General features: G+C 38.2%; 1 protein-coding gene across 4 annotated transcripts; it reads left to right on the top strand.

Annotated features, from left to right (window-relative positions):
- Nucleotides 1–1,449: 1,449 nt before the first annotated feature.
- LOC113116516 (metal regulatory transcription factor 1-like) lies at nt 1,450–24,041 on the top strand. Of its 4 annotated transcripts, none has more exons than XM_026284721.1 (12): nt 1,451–1,712; nt 2,117–2,193; nt 3,776–4,280; nt 10,445–10,683; nt 11,876–12,007; nt 12,148–12,221; nt 13,754–13,884; nt 13,985–14,059; nt 14,143–14,245; nt 15,990–16,489; nt 17,512–17,569; nt 20,457–24,041. In XM_026284721.1, exons 2-12 carry the CDS (start codon nt 2,171–2,173, stop codon nt 20,876–20,878), a joined length of 2,262 nt encoding a protein of 753 aa, XP_026140506.1. In that variant the 5' UTR covers nt 1,451–1,712; nt 2,117–2,170; the 3' UTR covers nt 20,879–24,041. The 4 variants fall into 4 exon arrangements, with proteins under 4 accessions (XP_026140505.1, XP_026140506.1, XP_026140508.1 ...); XM_026284722.1 differs by having other exon boundaries at nt 1,622–1,688; XM_026284720.1 differs by lacking the exon at nt 2,117–2,193 and having other exon boundaries at nt 1,450–1,688.
- Nucleotides 24,042–24,257: the final 216 nt, after the last annotated feature.

The following is a 24,257-nucleotide window of genomic DNA, read 5'->3' on the forward strand; positions in this document are numbered from 1 at the left end:
CTGGAGTCTGTACGCTGAATCTGTCAGAGATGTGGTGTGATGCTGTAGTGAAGTGATCTGATCTGGAGTCTGTATGCTGAACCTTTCAGTGATGTGATGCTGTAGTGAAGTGAACTGATCTGGAGTCTGAACGCTGAATCTGTCAGAGATGTGATGTGATGCTGTAGTGAAGTGAGCTGATCTGGAGTCTGTACGCTGAATCTGTCAGAGATGTGATGTGATGCTGTAGTGAAGTGAACTGATCTGGAGTCTGTACGCTGAATCTGTCAGAGATGTGATGTGATGTGATGCTGTAGTGAAGTGAACTGATCTGGAGTCTGAACGCTGAATCTGTCAGAGATGTGATGTGATGTGATGCTGTAGTGAAGTGATCTGATCTGGAGTCTGAACGCTGAATCTGTCAGAGATGTGATGTGATGTGATGCTGTAGTGAAGTGAACTGATCTGGAGTCTGTACGCTGAATCTGTCAGAGATGTGATGTGATGTGATGCTGTAGTGAAGTGAACTGATCTGGAGTCTGTACGCTGAATCTGTCAGAGATGTGATGTGATGCTGTAGTGAAGTGAACTGATCTGGAGTCTGTACACTGAATCTGTCAGAGATGTGATGTGATGTGATGCTGTAGTGAAGTGAACTGATCTGGAGTCTGAACGCTGAATCTGTCAGAGAGGTGATGTGATGCTGTAGTGAAGTGAACTGATCTGGAGTCTGTACACTGAATCTGTCAGAGATGTGATGTGATGTGATGCTGTAGTGAAGTGAACTGATCTGGAGTCTGTACACTGAATCTGTCAGAGATGTGATGTGATGTGATGCTGTAGTGTAGTGAACTGATCTGGAGTCTGTACGCTGAATCTGTCAGAGATGTGATGTGATGTGATGCTGTAGTGAAGTGAACTGATCTGGAGTCTGTACACTGAATCTGTCAGAGATGTGATGTGATGTGATGCTGTAGTGAAGTGAACTGATCTGGAGTCTGTACGCTGAATCTGTCAGAGATGTGATGTGATGCTGTAGTGAAGTGATCTGGAGTCTGTACACTGAATCTGTCAGAGATGTGATGTGATGTGATGCTGTAGTGAAGTGAACTGATCTGGAGTCTGTACGCTGAATCTGTCAGAGATGTGGTGTGATGCTGTAGTGAAGTGATCTGATCTGGAGTCTGTATGCTGAACCTTTCAGAGATGTGATGCGATCCTATAGTGAAGTGATGCGATCCTATAGTGAAGTGAGCTGATCTGGAGTCTGTACTCTGAATCTGTCAGAGGTGTGATGTGATCTGATGCTACTGATCTGGACGCTGAATCTGTCAGAGATGTGATGTGCTGCTGTAGTGAAGTGAACTGATCTGGAGTCTGTACACTGAATCTGTCAGAGAGGTGATGTGATGCGATGCGATGTGATGCTGTAGTGAAGTGATCTGATCTGGAGTCTGTACGCTGAATCTGTCAGTGATGTGATGCTGTAGTGAAGTGAACTGATCTGGAGTCTGAACGCTGAATCTGTCAGAGATGTGATGTGCTGCTGTAGTGAAGTGAACTGATCTGGAGTCTGTACGCTGAATCTGTCAGTGATGTGATGAGATGCTGTAGTGAAGTGAACTGATCTGGAGTCTGTATGCGCTGCTGTTCATGATGGTGCCGCTGGGGAGGAATGAAGAGAGGACCCGATACACAACATTACAGAGGTCTCTAGCGTCTTTATAGCACTGGTAAATGTATTCAGTTATTTTAATCTGTTTTATTTGGGGGTTTAAAAGAGTGTCGTCGTCGTTCAGATGTTTTAATGGCTTGTCTGGGTTTCATTAGCGTTTCTCTTCAATGCTAACGGGATAAATCTGTTAGCATACATCAACCCTACATGCTTTAACTATCACATATTTAACGTGTTCAGAATATTTAACATTTGAATCGGTTAAAACGTCAAATTAAGTGCGTTTGTGTCCCAACGACACCGGTTAATGTGATCTAAAAACTAGTGTTAATGGCGCGCTAATGAAGCTAACGCCTGTCAACGGAGCCACTGCTAGCACTTTAGCCTGTTAGCTTCTCTCTGCATTCTTAATAAAACACGACCGCTTTAAGTGATTATATATGTGTTGCTTAATTATTTCAGTCGTTTTGTCTTCGGGATATTAATTATGTTGACCGGACAGAAGCAGATAAACTAATGACTGGAGCTTCAATACACAGGTGAGCTAACAGTTAACGTTAGCAGTACTGACATGCCAGTTTGGTTTTATATAAATTATTTCCAGTTTAAGCTGAGTATGACACGTTTATGACTTCCCGACATTAAAGACTGCATGTTTTTAATGTCTCTCTGTGTGTGTTTGTTCAAAATGATACATGTGAATATTTTCGTGCTTGACTTGTGATTGTCATCAATGTCAAAGTGAACATGGAAACTTCCAGAAAGTGTCCAGAATGACAGAAGCCTCGCCTGCTTTAAGACTCATTGTTATAGTTGGTGTTTTGTTGTCACAGTGTGTTCACCTCTTTGAGACATAATGTCCTCTTTGTAACTGTGCAGTATTATGAGAAATGCATTCATAGTCTGTCTTCACATGCCTTCTCAGTCAGCTGTCTTTCTAGACAGCATTTATGGTTATTATGACCTAGTACAGTCTCTTCCTAGATAACATCATAATCTTAAAAATGTATTAACATTTTCCGGCATCAAAGGTGTAGACTCGGAACATAATGTTGTCTAAAGTGTTGTCTATCTAGTCAGCTTGCTCTGTTTTGCCACACAGCCTTGTGTCTGGATCATTTGTGTTTTAGGTTGACCATTGTGTGTGTATTTCTCATAGTTTCGTGGCGACGGGGGTTTCAGTTTACAAATGCACCTTTACCCTGATTGTTTTGTAGTTACTCTAACATCAGCCCAAAATAGTTCCCTGCATTGTCCTAGTTTCTCGTGACATTGTGCTGTTCTACCAAGACATTACGTTGTTATTTATATTAGAAAACCTCTGATTCTAACAATACTGTAAAACGGATATGTTGATGTACCGTTATACTGATTTATGTGAATGATTTATGTAAATGTACCTACATTTACAATTTAGCGTTTTAAAACTTTTTTTTCTTCTTGATGATAATGCACACCTTACACTGTAATAGATCTTGACTTATTTCCTCATTGTTCGTTATTTAATCATTATAATAACCTGAGGGATGGTTATAACGATGAGGAATGATGATTTTAGTGTTTAATTATATACTATCATAACATTTATTAATTGTGATATAACTTTATATATTTTCGTTTTTTTTTTTTTAGTAGCTTTTTTCACTGTTTAATTTTAATTTCTTTTTATTAAAAGTTTTACACATTTTAGTACCCGCATAACACATTTATTTAGGTTAGCTGCCAAGTTTTTCGTCTGATGTTTATATAATTTTATTTAAACTTTAGTTCATTTACCGTAAATATTTCTAAATACGTTTTTCATCTGACATTTCTCTTATTTTAGTTCATCTTTTTTATTTACTAAAAACAATTATTTATTCATAATTTTTTTTATGTGCTATTTTATTTTAGTGTAGCTTTATTTCAGATATTGAGAACAATTTGTAAGTTGTTTTTTGTTCTTCTCTGATATTTATCTTATTTTATTTCAGCTTTATATTTGTTGTTGTTTTCATTTGTTTTCATCTCATTTACTGAAACGGAGTCTATGATTGAGGCCTATAAATCCTGTTTTCAGTTTGATTACCTGACAGCGTGTACTATGAGTATTGTCTTTAAATCTTTTTAAACTTATTTCAGCCGCAACAGAAGCAAGCACGAGGACACACGCCCAGGACTGAGCTCCTCCATCAGGATCATGGGAGAGAATGGCCCTCTCACGGTGACAGCCATGCTCTTTGAGGACGAGGAAGAGGATGTGGACAAACTGGGACATGAGGAGGAAGATGAGGACAAGATGGCCGACTATGACAAAGATGACGACATAATCTCGGGACCCTCGTCCTCCTCGGGGAGGGTCTACGATCGCACCACCGTGCTCATCGAGCAGGACCCCATCCGCCTGGACGAGGAGGGCGAGGAGGACGGCATGTCCTTCCTGCAGGAGGGAGAGTGTGAGGGGGACGAGGGCTCTCTGGCCTTCATGGGGGACCCGGATGGCATGTCGCAGGGATACATACACCACACCATCTCTGCGGACCAGATACAGTTCATAATCAACCCGGGGTCCACCCCTATGCCGCGAAACATTGAGGGCGCTACGCTGACGCTACACTCCGAGTGCCCCGAGACCAAGCAGAGAGAGGTGAGCAGCTACATACAGAGCACTGCTCTCAGTGACAACCCTCATGTTTGGTTTGTTAAAGCTGGTTGTTCCGGTCAGATCTGCTTGTTCAGTGAAAGCTGATCAGATAAGCTGGGATTGGGATGGGTGTAGTTCATCCCCACAGGATCTGTGTTTCCACATGATTTCACAGCAGCGCTCTGGACTCAGGCGTCATCGGCTCTTACTTCCTCTGACCCAGAGCTCACACTGGCCCTAACCACATGCTACACGTCCAGTCTGGAAGTCAGTCAGATGTTAGTGCACTGAGTGCTTGGATTTAAACCTGGTTTAAACTGATTATAGGGCCCTATAAAATTCCATTTTCAGTTTTCCTAAATTATTAATTTAGTTTTTTTTCCCCAAATTCTGTGTTTTCCATTTTTATGTTTTTTGGATTTTATTTTGGTTTAATTAAATGTTAATAATGAACAAATTTATTACAATTTCAACAATAATAGTGTCCCAAATTCAGATTTCTGTTCTATTTTTAGTCTTAAAAAAAAAAAAATCTATTCAAAAGGATATAACAATCTAAAAATGTATTCAAAAAATAGTGCCCTTTGAAATAGGTTTTATTTTGTCTCAAATTCTATTCCAAGTTCTGTTTCAATGGTTTAAATAAATTTCAGTCATAAAAAAGCATGTACAGTTACTTAAGTACTTATTTTTTTTAAATGTTAACAATAGTGCCCTATGAAATGCATTTTATTTTTTACTAAATTCTATGTTAATGTTCATAATAAAAAAGTTCAATTAAATAAATTCCTATAACTAAACAATTTAAATTGAACAATTATAGGGCCATATACAGTGTTTTTTTCTTGAAGTCAGTTTTTTTTATGAAATCTGTTTTATGATTTAATACAAATTTATTAAAATAATAATCAAATGAATGCCTTAAGCTTTAACAATGTAAATAATCTTTTAAAATTTTATAAAAATTAACAATACTTCTTTTTTGGCAGAGGTTTACTGTTTAAAGTTAATTAAAAGGATTTTTTTTTCTTTTTCTTTTTTTCCCAAAGAAGCTGTGTAAAAACCGAAGCTAAAATAAAAGTTTTAGATAATGAAATGGAAATAAAGTTTGGAGAATTAAATTCAGTTGGTTCTTTGTCATTGAACCAATTCATTACTCAATAGCTCACTATTTCAGTTAAACAGATTGAACATCTTGCTTCTGTAGCATCATGTTTGATTAGAGTTGAAGTGTGTACACACTGCTGACAGTGTTTACGCAGTCATCAGAAAGTGGATACCGGTACTTTTCAAGCCCTTAAAAACTGCTGTGGCTGCCCAAAATTTGGTGCATCACTAGCAGATCTTTAAACTCAAGCAGTGTGTTTTTGGGAGGACTGGGCTAATTGTGCCACATTCATTATGTTCTGTGATTAATGATGATGACTCAGTCTGAACACTAAATGCTCTGCAGTGTGATGTGTAGTGTTGAGGCTGACGTTCAGATGACGTACACAGAGGTGATCATGATCACAATTTCTCGTGTTATTTATCTGTTTCCTTTGACTTTCTGCTGTGGTTTATTAATATTCCCAACCTGGCAACCAATGTGTGCGCTCTCTCGCTGTGTTGTTGAGCTCAAAGCACTGGCAAACATGTACAGTAGAGTTAAGCATTCTTTATTGAGATATTCTACTCAAATAAAAGGTCGTTTGTGCTGTTTGAGCGACTAAACCTGCTTGATTCTCTTGAAAGTGCAATAATTCTGATTAGATGAAATGACTGAGCCGTAATTATATTTTTGAGTAAAATAATCTTGATGAACTGTTTAATCATTGTCTTATTTCCAGTCCTACCAAGAGGCCTAATGTGGTCATTATAAAGACATTTAGTCTCAGAGAGTATATGTGATTGACTATTAAGCTGACAGATATTATGTAACCTGTGTAATGATGTGATGCTGAACAACAGGCTGACGATGCAAACACAAAGCGTTCAAATATTGTCATAATGTAGTATTTCTCATGTTGAATGGCCACCGCGAAGCAGAAATAGAATCATTTGGCTGCAACAAAAGGCTCCAGGTGGTTTATTTGCATTACACAGACTTGCAAATGACCGGCTTTTACTGCCTGTTGTACTGCCCACACACACATATTGAAAGGTCATTCATCACATCTACATCTACACAGCTTTGTCTCATAATAACCCTAAATACTTGGATATGTTTGTAGTTGTGTTTTCTGTGTGTTACATGAGATTGTTGTTCCTGCAGTTGTGTTCAGAGAATGATTGATGATGTTGATCATTCGTGTGAGAGCACAGCTACATTCACAGTGTTAGCCGCAGCACCCAGTTACGCTCAGATTATGCTCAAATCCCATGTTTTCATGAATTCGTTTTTTTTTTCATGGCCTTTTTAACATGACCCATCTGTGCCATTGCTCTGAATGTCTGAATGCACAAGACATATTCATTTTTGCTACTGTCTAAAAGTTTTTGGCTAGTAAGATGTTTTAATGTTTCTGTAAGAAGTTTCTTGTGCTGACCAAGGCTGTATTTAGACCTAATTATTTTCTTTAAAAAAACTATAATATTATCAAATATTATTAAAATGTAAAATATGCTCTATAAACATTTCTGATTATTATCAATGCTGAAAACTATGGAAGCCTATTTCCGCCACTGAATAAAAAATAAAACATGGTAATTGCGACTTTTTATCTCACAATTCTGACTTTTTTCTCAAAATTGCGAGTTCATGTCTTCACGTCCGACTTTATAACACCCAAAGGTGAGTTATAAAGTCAGAATTAAAAGAGATAAAATCGCAGTTGCGAGTTATACATTTTTTGCGCAATTTGCGAGTTTACTGTAGATCTTTATCTTGCATCTTTTTTTCTCAGAATTGCGTGTTATAAAGTCAGAAATTAAGTCTCTCAGAGCAGCTGGAGTTTATATCTGTGTAGTCATATCATCATTGAGACGGCAGAAGCTGAAAACACTGCAAGCGTCATCCGCGCTTTAGTATGTGTACGTTAGTAAACAAAATCATGGCGCCAGGCGTGATATCAAATGCTTCCGCAGATTTATAGTATTCCTATATCATTTCACCTGAGCATTGCGAATAACTCGTATGGCTTTGTTCTTGATTCTCATCAACTGTATCTTCGCCATGATAAGCGCCGAATGAATGATAGTTTTTCCATTGTAACATCACGCAAGGTAAATAAGGGTGACATCCAGTGGAGAAGAGTAATGATAAGATTCATGTTTATCAGATCTTGTTTTAAATGTGTGCTGATCGAAAAGATCGATTCGTGGCTTTTGAGAATCAATATAGAATCAACGTCATTTAAAAAAACGATTAATCAAAAAAGCGTTGATGTTTTTGCCCAGCCCTATTTATATCTCGCAGTTCTGACTAGCAATTGCATGTTATAAAGTCAGAATTGTGAGATAAAATGTTTCAATTACCTTGTTCTATTTTTTATTTAGTGGCAGAAACGGGCTTCCATAGCAAACAGATTTGCTGCTTCAAGGTTTTGTGGAAATTTATTTATTTTCTTCATTCAGGCCAAAAGCTTGCACGAAAACACGAGCTGGGATTTGTCGTGCAAAGTCAAACCAATCACATCCCATCATAACTGATCATATCCAATTATAGCACGATGGAGGCGTCCCCCATTCATCTCAGTTACCCCCCAGTTAAGTCATGGCACGCTGTGGGGTCTCTGTTGAAAGTCAATGGGTTGAGGGGAGGCAAGCCCCGCTGTGGCTGTCGCTGTTAGACAGTGTTACTTTAGAAAAGCGAGTGACTTTTATACTTTTAATCTCATATTTACTAATATTTGTGTTCTTTTATTTTTGTAATATTATTTTCTCATCAGTTATTTGAGGAGACACTGCCTCCCTTGCTTCTTCAGCGGAAATGCCCCTGGTTTTAAATATGAAGTGTAGCATTAAAAGAGCACAGAGATGACGTGGTCAGAAGCAAATGATGTGATGCATCATTAAAGTTCAATACTAGGACAAATAGATTGCAGTAGACCATATGAGGATCAAAATGACAACTGTAGACTTAAAGTGGGCATGCCATTTCCAGAACAAATGAAGTAAGGTGTGTTTTTCTAGTAATTGTTGTTTAATGTAGTTTGTTTTGTGTGCTTGTCTGTTAAGAGCAGAGAGAGATCAGCATTATCTCACGGCCTGATGATGTTCTGTGCTCACTGGAACAGCGTTGTCTGCATCTAAAGATATTTCTGCTGAATACTGATCAGTGACTTGATGTGAAAGAGAGTCTGTTTGCTGTAGAAACACACACACACACACACACACACACACACACACACACGAGTCATTCAGGGCCACATGTAAACCGCTCAGAATAGAGCTCAGTGTTTCCCTAACACAGCAGGACATGCTTTATTGATCCATGTTTTGATATAAGCAGCTTATGGGACATTTGAGCAGAATTCTGCACATAGAATAAAATAATAACTCCTAATATTCTAATCTTGGTTGGTAATTATGTTGATTAATATAACTTATCTTATTAAGAGCAAATGCATGTTATACATTTTTTAGATTAGATTACACATAAAAAAACTGTTAATACAGCAAGTCTAGACCAGAGATGATGAAATCAAGTCCAGCTTGCCAGAGTTGACCCTTTATGCTCTTTGAAATGTTGTGAAATACATTAAGACTCATTTTATAGGCTTTATGGACAGATAAGTTGAGAGTGTCTCCTGAAGGACCAGCACCACGTCCTCTTGATTTGATTCTTCCTCTTGAATTGATCTTCCAGAATCTGGCAGCAAGATTTAGGAGCTCATTTTTAGTCAGTCTTGAGACAGACTTTCCAGGATAGGAGATGGAATAAAAATGAGCTCCTAAAACTTACTTAAACCATTCTTATATACCGATTTATTGCTCAGGAAACATTTTCCTTGTTGAAATCAGTGTTGAAATGTGCTGCTTCATATTTTAGTAAAAAAAAATGGACAAAGTTTAAAAGAGCAGCATGAAATCAAAACATGCTACCATTCGAATTGGCAAGCAACTGTGACTGTGTTAGAAAGCTCACATCACACTAGAAATGAAAGGTCAATACAACTGTGAGATAATGTCAGTGTTGCATGCAGTGTGATCTTTTGTGTGAAAAAATAAAATAGAATTGCACACGTCTAATATGCACAGAATGCATTTGCAGAAGTCATATGAGTTGTATAGCAATCATTGGCCAATATTATGATAGGAAATGAAGAGAAAAGAAGTGGGTGGATTGGGAAATGTCATGTCATGTTGAACACATGAGCACCATGGGTAGCACCATGTGAGTTAATCACTTGGTTACGTATCTGACCCATACGCCACCTAAAGAAATAGTACAATTAAAAATGTAAATCTACTCAGGCTATCCAAAAGTTTGTTTCTTTATCGGACACATTTAGAGAAATGTAGCATTACATCACTTGCTCACCAATGAATCCTCTGCAGTGAATGGGTGCCGTCAGCATAAGTCTGAACCGTAATCCAAACCACTCCTTGTGGTCTTGTTTTGTGAAGCAAAAAGCTGCATATGTTGTTTTTTTTTTTATCCATCATTAATAGTTCTCTGTCCATAATTTAGTTTTCTCTTTAGTGGAAAAAGTCACCTTGTCTGAATCAGGAGAGAAATATGCACAGATCAAGCTCTGTTTAAAAGCCAAAACAACTCTAAAGAAATATTTTTTGTTTTTGAGATGGACTTTTTCATTGGAGGAAGCGTTATAAAGGATCATAAAGCATCATAACAATGGATTTGTTTCCTACAAAAACAGCTTTTCTTTAATTGATAGACTGTGGTTGTGTGGATTCCTTGTAATGTTTTTATCAGCTGTTTGAACTCATTTTGACAGCACCCATTCACTACAGAGGATCAATTGTTGAGCAATGATGGAATGATGAATTTCTTCAAATAAGCAGATAAATTGAGAAACATTTGTCATTCCACTCTATGGATATTTTAGAAAATATCTATTTTGTTCATTGTATAGCCTGGCTTCTCTGAGTAAGTGTTGTCTGTGGTAGTTTGACACACAGGGAACATTTTGTTCATCTGAGAGATGCCTGTTGTTCTCCACTGGAGACTGTTATTCCCAATCTCTCTTTGTGACCATTGGCTCTTTCTGTCCATCTCTCAGGTGAAGCGATACCAGTGCATGTTCGAGGGCTGTACGCGCACCTACAGCACGGCGGGAAACCTGCGCACGCATCAGAAAACACACCGCGGTGAATACACGTTTGTGTGCAACCAGCAGGGCTGCGGCAAAGCCTTCCTCACATCCTACAGCTTGAAGATCCACGTCCGCGTCCACACGAAAGAGAAGCCCTTTGAGTGTGACGTGCAGGGCTGTGAGAAAGCCTTCAACACACTCTACAGGTGAATATGAGGAAGAACAGGGGGCAAGGAACTCGACCGGAAGTTGAAGTCGGGTGGGGGCTGTCATCTTTTAGCAGAACTTCACTTGCGTTAGCATTCCCATTGACTCCCATTCATTTTGGCGTCACTTTGACAGCGAATAACTTTACATCTGAGGCGTTTAAAGACTCCGATTGTCCATTATTTATTTCTAAAGATACACGACAATGTATAAAGGGCTCCATTACCTTCTATGTTACATTATGGCCCCGTATAAACAGTTTTTGTAAAAAATAGGCTAACGATTGCATCATAACCACTCGTCTCTCTGGCGCATTACCGTACAGACAGGAGGAGAAGCTCGCAGGCAATTAACTTAATATGGCGTACTGGCGTTACATTTTAAAATACTATACAAATAATACTATAAAAAATACTATATATATACTAAATACTAAAAATACTAAAAAAAAATACTATATAAATACTTACTCCTGCTCACTTACGTCAAAGAACTCCCCGCTCAAGCTCGCCGTCTCTGCAAGATTAACGATGGCAGTTTGCACGCACAGCTACTAGAAGATTTACATCTGTCAGACAGGTTGCTGACGTCGTCAAGCTTCGTTTGAGTCTGCGCGTCAGAAACGGAAGTGCTAAAAAACGCTAAAAATGGGCTTCACTTGTCTCAATTGAGTTTCAATGGAGTCGCTGTGTCCATTTCTTTTACTGTCTATGAGGAAGAAGCACTGGTTTGACATGTACATGCTTCAGTAGCTGCTCCTGCCCTTCTGTGGGCTGTGTTGTTACTGGGGTCTGACAGAAGCTCATGCTCATATGACTGCTAGCCAGAAGCCACAATTCAATCATTTTTTAAATTATTATTATTATTTATTTTTTTCTCATGATTATTGGTTGGCTGGCATGCTACAGGTAATTCTTAGTAAAGTTTTGCAGACAAAAATTGTACAGAAAACAACACACACTAAAAAAAATCTTTGGATCTAAGAATTGATATAAGTGAAGCTTTTTTTCAACCCAGCCCTTCTTCATTGGTGGAAACTTGGTGCTTTGCATCTAGTTAAATCGATGTGGTCAATTAAAAATGAAACATTTGCCATTATTCATTTACCCATACGTAATTGATTGATTTGTATTTTGTATGAAGGCATGTGCTCACTGACTAAACCGATGATTATTGTGTTGCTCTGGTCAGACTGAAAGCACACCAGAGGCTGCACACTGGCAAGACATTTAACTGTGAATCAGAGGGATGCACCAAGTACTTCACCACACTCAGTGACCTGAGGAAGCACATCCGCACACACACGGGCGAAAAACCATTCCGGTGAGGAAATCTGTTTCAGTGCTCACATTGACAGTAATGAGTTGATCTTGAATGTGCAGCCAGTACACACCTAACAAATTTGAATGTGGTACTTTTGCATATTAGTAACGATTGAAGCACTATTGTGTTTGTGTCTGCAGGTGTGATCATGACGGCTGTGGTAAGGCTTTCGCTGCTAGTCATCACCTGAAAACACACGTACGGACACACACTGGTAAGCCACAGGCAGTCTGCCCCATGAATGATCTCAAAATGAAAGCAATGCACTGAAAAAGTCTTAACTTATTTACCCTATAAACCCTACTTTGTCATATTTGGTATGCAATTTCTAAGGCCTCTAAATTTTAAAAAATCTCAATTTTGCCTAAAAACCTGTTGCAAATTCTACTAAGTGCCTTCTATTGTCTGACTGGTATTTTATAAGTTTGAGCAAGTAAAAGGTCTTTTAGTCTGATTGTAGAGATGTCATCCTTCAGCTTGTTGTCTTCAGTCCTTACTGATTTCTATCAAATAAAAATAAAAAATGTATTGTTAGTAATATTTCAACTTACTGGACCAGGGCTTAAAGTTCTCCGGCACCGTGCCAGATTTTCAGCGTGCAGCGTTTGGCTGTGGAAAAAAATATTCCTACATTTAAAAAAAATCTTGTTGATATCACTTCCGAGTCCATGAGTTCGCCTACCAATGGAATGAGAGTGAGAGAAGCAGCTTTCACTCTCAACCAAACTAACATTACTAGCCAATCAGAATGTTTGGCTCTTATAAACATGAAATATGCTTAATAGTATCCAATTGCAGAGTCACAGTCCTGATGAATGGAGAAGCTCAACAAAAAAGCTTTTGCTTAAATAAAATGAAAACAATACAAATCTAATTTAAACTAATTATTCATCATTAATACTAACCCAGAATCTTTTAATTTTTGATTCATAGATAGATAGATGGATGGATGATTGGATGGATGGATGATTGAGTGGATGGATGGATGATTGGATGATTGGATGGATGGATGGATGGATGATTGGATGGATGGATGATTGGGTGGATGGATGATTGGATGGATGGATGGATGATGGGATGATTGGATGGATGATTGGATGGATTGATGATTGGATGGATGGATGGATGATTGGATGGATGGATGATTGGATGGATGGATGGATGATTGGATGGATGGATGATTGGATGGATGGATGGATGGATGATTGGCTGGATGGATGGATGGATGGATGATGGGATGATTGGATGGATGGATGGATGGATGATTGGATGGATGGATGGATGATTGGATGGATGGATAAATGGATGATTTGATGGATGGATGATTGGATGGATGGATGGATGGATGATTGAATGGATGGATGGATGGATGGATGGATGATGGGATGATTGGATGGATGGATGGATGGATGATTGGATGGATGGATGGATGATTGGAAGGATGGATGGATGATTGGATGGATGGATGGATGATTGGATGGATGGATGGATGGATGGATGATTGGATGGATGGATGGATGGATGATTGGAAGGATGGATGGATGATTGGATGGATGGATGGATGGATGATTGGATGGATGGATGGATGGATGGATGATTGGATGGATGGATGGATGATTGGATGGATGGATGGATGGATGGATGATTGGATGGATGGATGGATGGGCGGACTGACGGACAGACAGACCTTATGTAGATGAGAGAACCTGTCCGGTTCTTCTCTTATAGTCTCTTTTTCTGTTCTAGGAGAGAAGCCGTTTTTCTGTCCGAGCGATGGCTGTGAGAAGACCTTCAGCTCTCAGTACAGCCTGAAGAGTCACATTCGGGGTCATGATAAAGGTCCAGCGTTCACCATGAGCAGTCACCCGCTGTCAGAGGTGCGCACTCACATAATCACAGCCCTGTCTGGCTGCTTTGTTACATGGCCACTTCAGGACCGTCGACTTAATTGGTACTGTTGTACTTGTTCAACTGCAGGATGCGAATCACTCGCTGTGCCTCAGTGATTTGAGCCTCATTTCCACAGACTCTGAGCTCCAGGAGAACCACAATGTGAGTGATGTCCTCATTTACACAGAGCTGTTTTCAGTCGTCTCTCAGATACGAGTTCATCTCAGCACATGTTCATGTCTCAGTCTCAGGGTTTGGATCTGAACAGTGTCACCCCTATACGAATCTTTGAGCTGATGTTCCAGAGTCCTGAGAACAGTGTCAGCCCGGACGACCCTAAACCCACAGGCAAGAACTTGAGAGATTGCTGTGTTCAAATACACTGGGTCACTCTTATGCAGTACGGTTTGAATAAATTAGTGCTGGGCAGCCATTCAATTGTTCATCCCGATTAATCACATTGTTATGCACACAATTCAATAAGGAGTTCAAAAGTAAAGTGTATTGCACAATTTTTCATTTAAAAGTACTAAAATATGAATAACATTTTGTTTGCAAATTCTTTAAACAAATTAGGTTGCTTTTTTTACTGCAGTAATTATTTTACATAGGCTAGTTGCAGTTAAAATATTAATTGTAAATCTCAGCTTAAACATTAATCACAGTTTACAAAACGATGCACTCCACTGTGCTGAGCGAGGGCGCTTCTCTGCTGTCTTCACGTGCTCACTTGTGAAGTCGTTATTACGAGCTCGTGGCAATCTTTACAGTAAACAGTGGTTTGTGGATGTTGATGCTTCGCCTTAATAATTTTATCAAGAGCATCCATGTGAGCGCTACTGCAGTCTTAGGCCCTCCCCGAATGCTCTCATTGGTTGAGACATGTGATAACGATCATCCCAAGCCAGTACTGGTCAACATCCCACCCCTCCTGTGACCCATAGTTTTTCTGTAGGCTATGTGTATTCAGAGCCATTGAGCAATGGGCTTTCAAAATAATAGTAATAATTGAAATGACAAAACACTGCGTAAATGCATGCTAAAATAATTGTCAGTGTTAATTAATTAAAGCGTTAAAGTGACCACATGAACGTGATAATAACACTTGAACTTGCCCAGCCCTAGAATAAATATATATACAGTGCCCTCCATAAGTATTGGGACAGCAATGACAAAATTGGTTTGTTTGCTTTGTAGTTAAGACATTTGCAAATATAATTAAAAGAAGTATATAAGACAAAACTACAGAATATCATGTTTTATTATTAGCTGTTTCAACACATACATGTTTTACCAATTAAAAAGGACAGCACTTTTAGGGTTTAGCCCACTATTTTATGTGAGCATAAGTATTTGGGACAGTTGAACTTATGGCAGATGTAAAAGATAAAAAGTTAATATTTATTTGCCGAATCCTTGCGTGCAATCAGTTAATGACGTTAAAATGTTTCAAAAACATTAGACGTACAAACCTGTGTTAAAAACCTGTTAACAACATGTCAAAACATGCAGTATATTAAAACATGTTAACAACATTTTACTAAAAATTTATTAAGATGTTAAGATATGTTAGCACTTGTGTTAAAACATGGTAACAATGTGTATTAGCAATATGTTAAAACATGTTAGAAACATTTGCAAGGTTATTGTGTTAAATTATAATAGGAACATGGTATCACTTTGTTAAAACATGCAAGCAACATGATAAAACTGTTAGGAACAGGTTGACAAGGTAAAACATGTTAGAAAACATGGTAAAACATGTTAGAAAACATGGTAAAAACATTCTGGTAATATGCTTAAAACATGTTACAACGTCACTCGCACATTACTTGCTAGAAAATGGCTTGGTGTACAAGTATGCAAATTGGGACGTCACCTTCTTATACTTTGTAGCAAAATGCTAGAAACATGCCGTGAACAGCGTGCTAAAACTTTACTAAAAGTTAACTTATTGATAATATTTTACTGACATGATTTCCATGTTTAACATTTCAACCAGCATATTTATGACAAAATGTACTGCATAGTAGGAGTGAGCCATCACACATATCCTGTGTCTCAATCTGACGTCCAGCCTCTGTCTCTCTAGAGAACCCAGCGGAGTCTTTTGGCCTTGAGCCGTCACCTCAGACAGCTGCTGCAGACGTGTCCACTCAGCCCCCTTCATCCACCTCTTCCCCATCCTGCTCCATCACGAACCCTGATGTGGAGGCTCAGACTCCGCCTACGACACGCCCCTCTCAGCCGGCCCCGCCCCCTCCCGCTGTCAGCAGCTCATTACTGACCTCCAGTTTCCCCTGTGCTCCGCCCACCTCATCACACTCACCCGAAGTGCCCGCTCCATCTGCACCCTCAGTCACCCAGCACTACGTGACACTGACCTCTACAGCTCCACCGTCCTCCAGCACGCCGGCCGTGACCACTGAGGTGACGGCAGCAGTAACACACACGGTGCCTGTGGCTCCTCCTCCTCCTACGATCACCATCGCCCCCACACTCGGCCTGCAGCCCAGCATCGTCATGTCTGATCAGAACCTGCAGTGGATCCTCAGCAGTGCCGCCAGCGCACAGCAAAACCCTGAACAACAGGTCCAGCAGTCTACCGTTTTTTCTATCTTATGTTTTGTCTTAATTTATTAAGCTGGAATTAAGCTGCATTTAAAGGGATAGTCAGCTAAAAATGAAAGTTTTGTCATTATTTACTCGCCCTTGTGTTGTTTCCAAACCCATAAGACTTTTATTTCCATGCGATATACAAATGAAGGTATTTTTAATTAAGCCTGGGAGTATCGCTCTATTACAAATACAGTACAACAAATCATCAAAAAGTTAATAAAGATATAAAAGAAATTGTGAAAGTTAAATATTTATTTTATAATGTCTTCATGAACATTTTTATAAGCTTGAAAGTTTTAGTGAAAAAAAAAACTGAATTGAAGAAAAAATTACTTCATTTGTTTTTCGAACATTTATGGAAATCTTAATGGATTTGGAATGACATGTACCTGATGACAGAAATTTCATTGTTTGGTCAACTATACTAGCATCATATTAGAAACATGTTAGGAATGTGTTAAAACATGGTAGAAACATATTAAAACATGTTAGAAAACATGCAAACAAAAATCTATCTGGCATCATCATATTGTTTAAAGTGCAGTTTTCTAGCTGCATGTTGTAGTTTATTAAAGTAGTTTGTTCTGGTCAAGAATTAGCCACTGTTTCAGGAAGCAGGACGACATTCAAAGATTTGATGCTATGAACCTCACAATGTTTCTCAAATCCAGCAGCTAATTCATCCTCAAAGGCACACATCGTAGCAGCTTGACAAATTTAAAACACAAAGTTGACCTGAAAGTAAATTGTTAAAACCATTCAGTAATAGTTTCTTATTGCCATTGCTATTGCTATTTAGCATCATGTGTGTTTGGTTTTGTTTTTAAGTTAGCTATTTCACTGCTTGCTTTTGCTTTTACAAACATGCTATGTATGAATTAGGTTGTTCTAACAGTAGTTATGGTCTTAATAATTGTGTAGTTCAGGTTTGAATTAATTGCATACATTTATTTATTCTTCTCAGTTTTTGACATTACTACTGCTTTTATTTTCAGGGCCCAAAAGTAGAGAAGGTCTTTTTTACAACAGCCATTCCAGTCAGTGGACATTCAGGTACGATTGAATTTATATTGATTTAAAAATTTGAAATGACAACAGAGTAGAGCTACACGTTTATTTTTTAATTGCAATTCCAGCTTCTGATTCTCTAGATAGGTTAACCATAATTGTCTATGATATTGACTGACTGGTTATTTATCCTTAAAACTTTTTTTCCATTTAACATTGTCTTGCACTGCTTAATCTTCCCAATCTGGTGACCATGCATCACCACACCACGAGTAAATGCTGTCAACAGCAAGAAAGAGAATAATTGTTTTTAGTATTGGTAAATGATGTATAAAATCAGGCAAATTATGTATCAACAAATTCCAGTAAAAACCTTCAGAATATGTTTAGGAAAAAATGGTAAAGTTTGGTTTATGCAAGTGAAAACAGCCTTTGCAGATTAGTGTTTGAAATCTACTGATGTCGATAGAAAAAGTGCAATAAAATGTGTATAATTATTATTTTTAGATGGTTTCTTTCCGCTATACTGAAACAACACATTATGAGAAGCCAAACAGTCTAAAATCAAAAAATTGGCCAAATATAAATATATATATATATATATATATTAGGGGTGTAACGGTTCACAAAATTCACGGTTCGGTTCGGTTCAATACACTGATGTCACGGTTCGGTTCGGTACGGTTCGGTACGTTTTAGATACAGCAAAAAGAAAAAATTGGCAGATAAATTTCCTTGATTTTTTAAAAAATGTTTTATTTATTAAAACTAACAAAGTATGTGTTTTTTTTACATTGAACAATGATGGAGCTATTCTTTACCCATCTTCTATGGTGTTTTCTTAGCAACATACTGTATAAAACAAAAATAGCTCCTTATAAATTTTTTTTTTTAAATTAAATGTAATATTGTTGTAGTGGTTATGAACAAATACAAAGATGTAACTCTTTTTATATGGAACTCTATAACTCTTTATATTTAGTGTGTTTTTACTCAATTGGTTCTCTATTTGGGCTTATGTTTTTTGGAACAAAGCAGGAATACGGTTCTTAAAACCTGCGTTTTCCACTACAGAGTAAGGTCTCATATCCGCGGCTATAACGTAAATGCACCATTCGCTGCGGTGATGTCCGTATACGGAGCCCGGGACGTCACCTGTAGGAGAAAAAAAAGCAATCCGTGGCGACGGTTTTGCAATCCGTCCCCTCAGTTTATAAACTGTACTCACGAATTCATAAACTGTTCACTCGATTTAACAAATCGTGCCCACGAATTTCCAATCCGTGCACTTAGATTTTGTAAACCGTACCCTCGGTTTTTGAATCCGTACCCACGAATTCATAATCCGTGCGCACGCTTTCGCAATCCGTTCCCTCGGATTTGTAAACCGTACTCACGGATTCATGCAGCAAACTCCTACGTGTTAACATACAGTTTTATTGAATATTATTATGTGGAATAGGTTTACAGCAAAGTGTCTTAAGTGATTCTCTATCAAGTGTAGTACGAGGTGGAATACAAAGATTTAATAAGAAAGATGCGCATTAAAATCTTGTTCAATTGCTGATAATCTATAATAGCACTTGATTATTATTGTGCAATAAACCTGGCATTGTGACTGACTCTGGAGTAATTTTTTCCTCTTTTGTAAGTTATTTTGGATAAAAGATTCTTATGCATAACCTGTTTAATAATATATAATAATGATACAAATAAAAATAAATTTAATTTGTAGGCTAAATAAATGAGTACCATACAGTAAAAATATTTGTCATAAAATAATTTGTGAATTGCTTTATTTTTAAATAACCTTTGGACAGTTTTGGAAATGCTTGTGTACAATTCTTTCTTAACATGAAGACTTATTTTTGTGATTTTATTATACTAAGCTCCACCCACCTCACCCCACCTGCCGGAGTTAGATGCATGTTTCACTGTTAAGTGTAAAATGCGTGTCAGTTTTCAAATCCGAGGGAACGGATTGCGAAAGCGTGCGCACGGATCATGAATTCGTGGGTACGGATTCAAAAACCGAGGGTACGGTTTATCTAAACGCACGGACTGGGAATTCGTGGGCACGGTTTGTTAATCCTGGGTACGATTTGTTAAACCGAGTGAACAGTTTATTAATTCATGAGCACGGTTTATAAACTGAGGGGACGGATTGCAAAACCGTCGCCACGGATTGATGTTTTTTCTCTCCTACAGGTGACGTGCGGGGCTCCGTACCGAGCCTTCAGCGTGTACTGAGTGAGCGAGCGCCTGACTGAGTAGCCTAACATAAACATATAAGTTGGTGTTTTTTTTTTCTTCGGGGGTGTCAGGGGCATTGCCTGTTACGTCGTTTGGGTAATTGGGCTACCTTGTTGAACGCATAACATTATATTTCACACACCTTTTTTATTTTCCAAATTTAATTAATTAGTCCAACGAACCGTTCGGTACATAATGCGTACCGCGTACCGAACCGAAAGCCTCGTACCGAACGGTTCAATACGAATACGCGTATCGTTACACCCCTAATATATATATATATATATATATATATATATATATATATATATATATATATATATATATATATATATATATATATTTTTTTTTTTATTGGGAGAAGTTTATAGTTCAAACTGTTTTCATAATTTAGAAAAAAAAAAGTTAATTTATATGACACATATATATATTGTTGTTCTGATATAATGGAAAATTCTGATATAATGGAAAAAGAAGATCATCACTATTATATTTTTGCCAAACATAAATGACTGAAGTTTGACATTCCTGTATTAGATTGTTCTGTTTTTAATCTAAATAGACAACGGTTTTATTCAGACTGATTTATTGTCAAATGCATCACCTGAATGTATGTTAGTATAAGTGTCTCGTGTAGATTTGCCGGCGTCTCTCACAGGTGGTTGTGGTGTTGTTTCAGGGAACGCAGTGCAGCAGATCGGTCTGAGTCTGCCGGTCATCATCATAAAGCAGGAGGAGTCCTGTCAGTGTCAGTGTGCCTGCAGAGACTCGGCTAAAGACAAGAGCGCTGCTTCCTCGCTGGAGAAGCCGAAGAACACATCACCTCCTCCTCCTCCTCCTCCTCCTGCTGCTGCGCCTCCTCCAGCTCCTCCTGCGCTCCCCGAAGAGCCTCCCTCCTGCTGCCCATCCAAACAGAGCCCCGCTCAGACCCAGCAGGACAGCCTGGCCGCCCCGGTGACCCCCAACACCCCCAGCGATGGCCTGGCCGGCATAGATGTCTCCGATCTGCTCAGTCCAGACACCACAGCAAACATAGAGGCTCTGCTGATGGTGGCGGATGAGTTCAGCATGAGCGATGGAGGCGGCAGCAGCGCCCCCTAGAGGCTCAGGCCTCACTCTACATCTGTACCGTGTACAGATGGGTATCTCACACACACCTGTACCTCTCTCCCCAGACCTGTGTGATCAGGACCCCAGTGAGTGGGTTTTGGTGCACTTTTAAGGGAGAGTAGCAGGTGGAGCAGTTTAGGGCACCAGGAGAAGTAGCTTAGTCGCTTCTCAAAATGATTTGAGTCTCTGTAGTGTGTTAACCCCGCTGTCTTGGTAGATTATTTCAGAGCTTGTTTAAAGATCTAAATCTGCTTCTAGAGATTCTCCGTATTAAACCAGATGAGTTTGGGCCCGGCCACATGCTGTGCTTGAGTTTAGACTTGAAACCCCCTGGATTGATTCACTGGTGTGTCTGAGACTTCAACACAAAGCCCTGCGTCACAGATTGTGGCTAATGAAGTCATCTACGGAAACGTTGAAGTATTTTATGTCTAATTTATTAGAAAGGCTGCAGTTCTCGAAATGATAATAATAATGTGATCTGTTGAGATTTTATTTTACAGTTTGTCACTCTTGATAAACTGCGGTCAACATTTACCTGCCTAAACGTAAACGTAATTTAGGATTGTTTGGCTGCCTATAACTTAGTATTTAATTTATGTATGTTAATTTATGAAAATACTCAATTGTTGGATAAATGTAACTCTTTTTCCAAACTTTTCACTATATATTTCTAGATTTTCCCCAAACTAAGTGAATCTCACGAAACCCATCTGGGTCATATTTCCCACAATCCAAAAAATATATAAAATGGTCATTTTTGCCTAAAGAAAATTAACCCTATTTCATTATAGTAATGTAAAAATAATATAAACAATAAATAAATATGAATATATTATTTAAACTGAATTGAATTTAGACTATTTTAATATATATATATATATATATATATATATATATATATATATATATATACACATTAAGAATTAGGTGTTCGTTCCCATAGCAATGTTTTTTTTCTTGTAACATGATTTACTAATTTGTTTTAATAATATAATGGCCATGATTTAGTAGGAGGAATCAAATTTACTATATCATGGCCACAATTTATAAGTTCACTCCCTTATTGTAGTAAATTGTGGCTACTATTTACTGAATCAGTCCCTTGTTTTGGTTGAATTGGTATGTGGCCATGACTTGTTAAATCAGAGGGACAAATTAGTAAATTGTGGAAATGAATTAACAAGTCATGGGAAGAAGTTCTTAAAGGGACAGTTCACACAAAATAAAAAATGCGGGGTGAACTACCCCTTTAATTTGTAGCCACAATATATAGTCTTTTCCTTTTTTTCCCCCTTTTGAATTTTGGATGAAATATGATCACTCTTGAATTCTCTGTGATGAAATCAGACACTTTAGCTGTTGTGATAGGCATGTGGTTGGGTTTCCTTTAGGGTTTTTTCCCCATCAGATGTCACGGATCTCTCTTCCCCTTCTTTTATCAGTGTCTCCCTGCACTTTTTCTTTCGTGAACCCCGTTTCTAAACCCGCGTGAGTCTCTTGTGACCCGCTCAGGGATACCGAAAAACAAGCAGCAGTATATTCTGAGATGATAAGTGTGTGTGTGTGTGTGTGACCAGATAAGCAGACACGACTCATCTGACCTGTTGTTTTGAACCTGCTTGTAGTGCACTACCCAGCCACGGTTCAGCCGAACCACTGCTGTATAGAGGCTCTGAAGAGCTGATGACATGTAAATACATAGTACCTTTGAGATGATACATGTTTAAGCCTTTAGATTGTATTTGTATTTTTGTATAGAACTGTGGGTGTGAGATGAGATGAGATGAGAGACGTGACTCTGCACTGCCTTTACTGTCACCTGTGCATCTCTTATGCAGTATGTAGTTCTCCACAGATCCTTGTGTTTCAGACTCAAGTAGGACAGGTATCGCCTTACATCTCATGATAGTCATTTCATTTCAGCGTGGACTAGACATGGAGAATTTGAATCGGATAGATATTACCGAGCGAGCCTTTTCCGATCCTGTGCCAAATGAAACGGTGGACTGACAGTGATGCTTCATTGCGCTGGTAGCTCTGTGTACATCGCTCCTAAAATCTTAAGCAGTTGCTTTATTTATCCACTACATTTTCTTTTAAATATCTATTAATGGGACCTGTGCAAACCTAGTACTAGAACATTATCATGCGATCTGTCTGAACAACAGTTTTTCACTAATAAATGCACGCACTTTGGGGTCCAGCCAATATAATGATCAACCGTACCTTAATAATAATAATAATAATAATAATGCACAATCTTTTCGACCTTATTGTTCTGTTTGCATATTTTGCGTATGAGTTTGGACAAGTTACTTAACATGAAAGATTCATTTTGACTGAAGGCAGTTATTAATCATCACCTAACTAAAATAAGTAACTATGCAATGTCAGAGCATATAGAAAAAACTTCAAATCACTCCATCTGTACATGTTCATAAGCAAGATATCATGTGTCAGCATTCAGTGATCATTAGTTATTATTTAAAGAAATGGCCGTATTTCAAGTTTAAAGCCTTTTTTTTTTTTTGATCACTTAAGTCTCATTTATTAAAATGTTTGTTGTGTACAGTTATGTTTGGCGTGATGTAATCAGTTTTGTTTTGTATCTGGGCATTGCAATGTTATATATGTATATTGTTTCCTGTTGAAAATTATTGCTGCTTCGATGTATTTTATTTTATTGACCCGTACCTAACATGAAAATCTTGCATTTGTTTTAATGTTAGAAAAATACTGTTGAAGTAACTACTTGCTTGCCTGTCAACCCTTCTGCTTTCATTCTTGCTCAAGGTTGTTTTTTTCTTCTCCACCTTCATCCGGTGCCATCATCATCATGTTTTCATTCACATGGGTCTTTTTCAGCCATTAACTTATGATTTAATACAACAAATTAGCTTAATAAACAATTGCTTTTGGTTCTTCTGGTTCAGGCTGGTGTTGGTCGAGTCTCAGAAGCTTGAGGTAAAGAGGAAACTAATGCTTCCATGAGGACTGCTTTTGATACCCGAAGTGTGAGGAAACTGTAAAGAGCTGTATTTTTGAAGAATGTATAATGTGAAATTTTTCTCATATGCTTGTTTTGTACAAAGTATTATGGCAAAGTAATAACTTTTTGAATCAAAAAGCAATACAATACCAGTAAAATCCTGTCGAGTGGTTACATTATTTGACACTGTTTGTAAAGAAATAGCTCTATCCAGACACATTCACATCAAGATTTTATTTATATATAAATACTTGTAGATTTCAAATACCGAAAGGAAACGGTTCAGTTATCCAGTTCTCGGAGTGATGCATTTTCAAGGCCTCTTTCCTACCAAAATAAACTGAATGAGTAGCTCTGCAAATAGCATTTTAGAAGCAC

This window comes from Carassius auratus, chromosome 16 (assembly GCF_003368295.1).
Source record: "Carassius auratus strain Wakin chromosome 16, ASM336829v1, whole genome shotgun sequence".
NCBI classification, from domain to species: domain Eukaryota; kingdom Metazoa; phylum Chordata; class Actinopteri; order Cypriniformes; family Cyprinidae; genus Carassius; species Carassius auratus.

Excerpts from the sequence above, each read along its gene's own strand:
- LOC113116516 (XM_026284720.1), top strand. The coding sequence starts at position 1,633 with ATGATGGTGCCGCTGGGGAGGAATGAAGAGAGGACCCGATACACAACA. Across the intron at positions 1,689-3,775 it reads CGATACACAACATTACAGAG|CCGCAACAGAAGCAAGCACG; the intron begins GTCTCTAGCGTC and ends AACTTATTTCAG. Across the intron at positions 14,060-14,142 it reads AGCTCCAGGAGAACCACAAT|TCTCAGGGTTTGGATCTGAA; the intron begins GTGAGTGATGTC and ends TTCATGTCTCAG.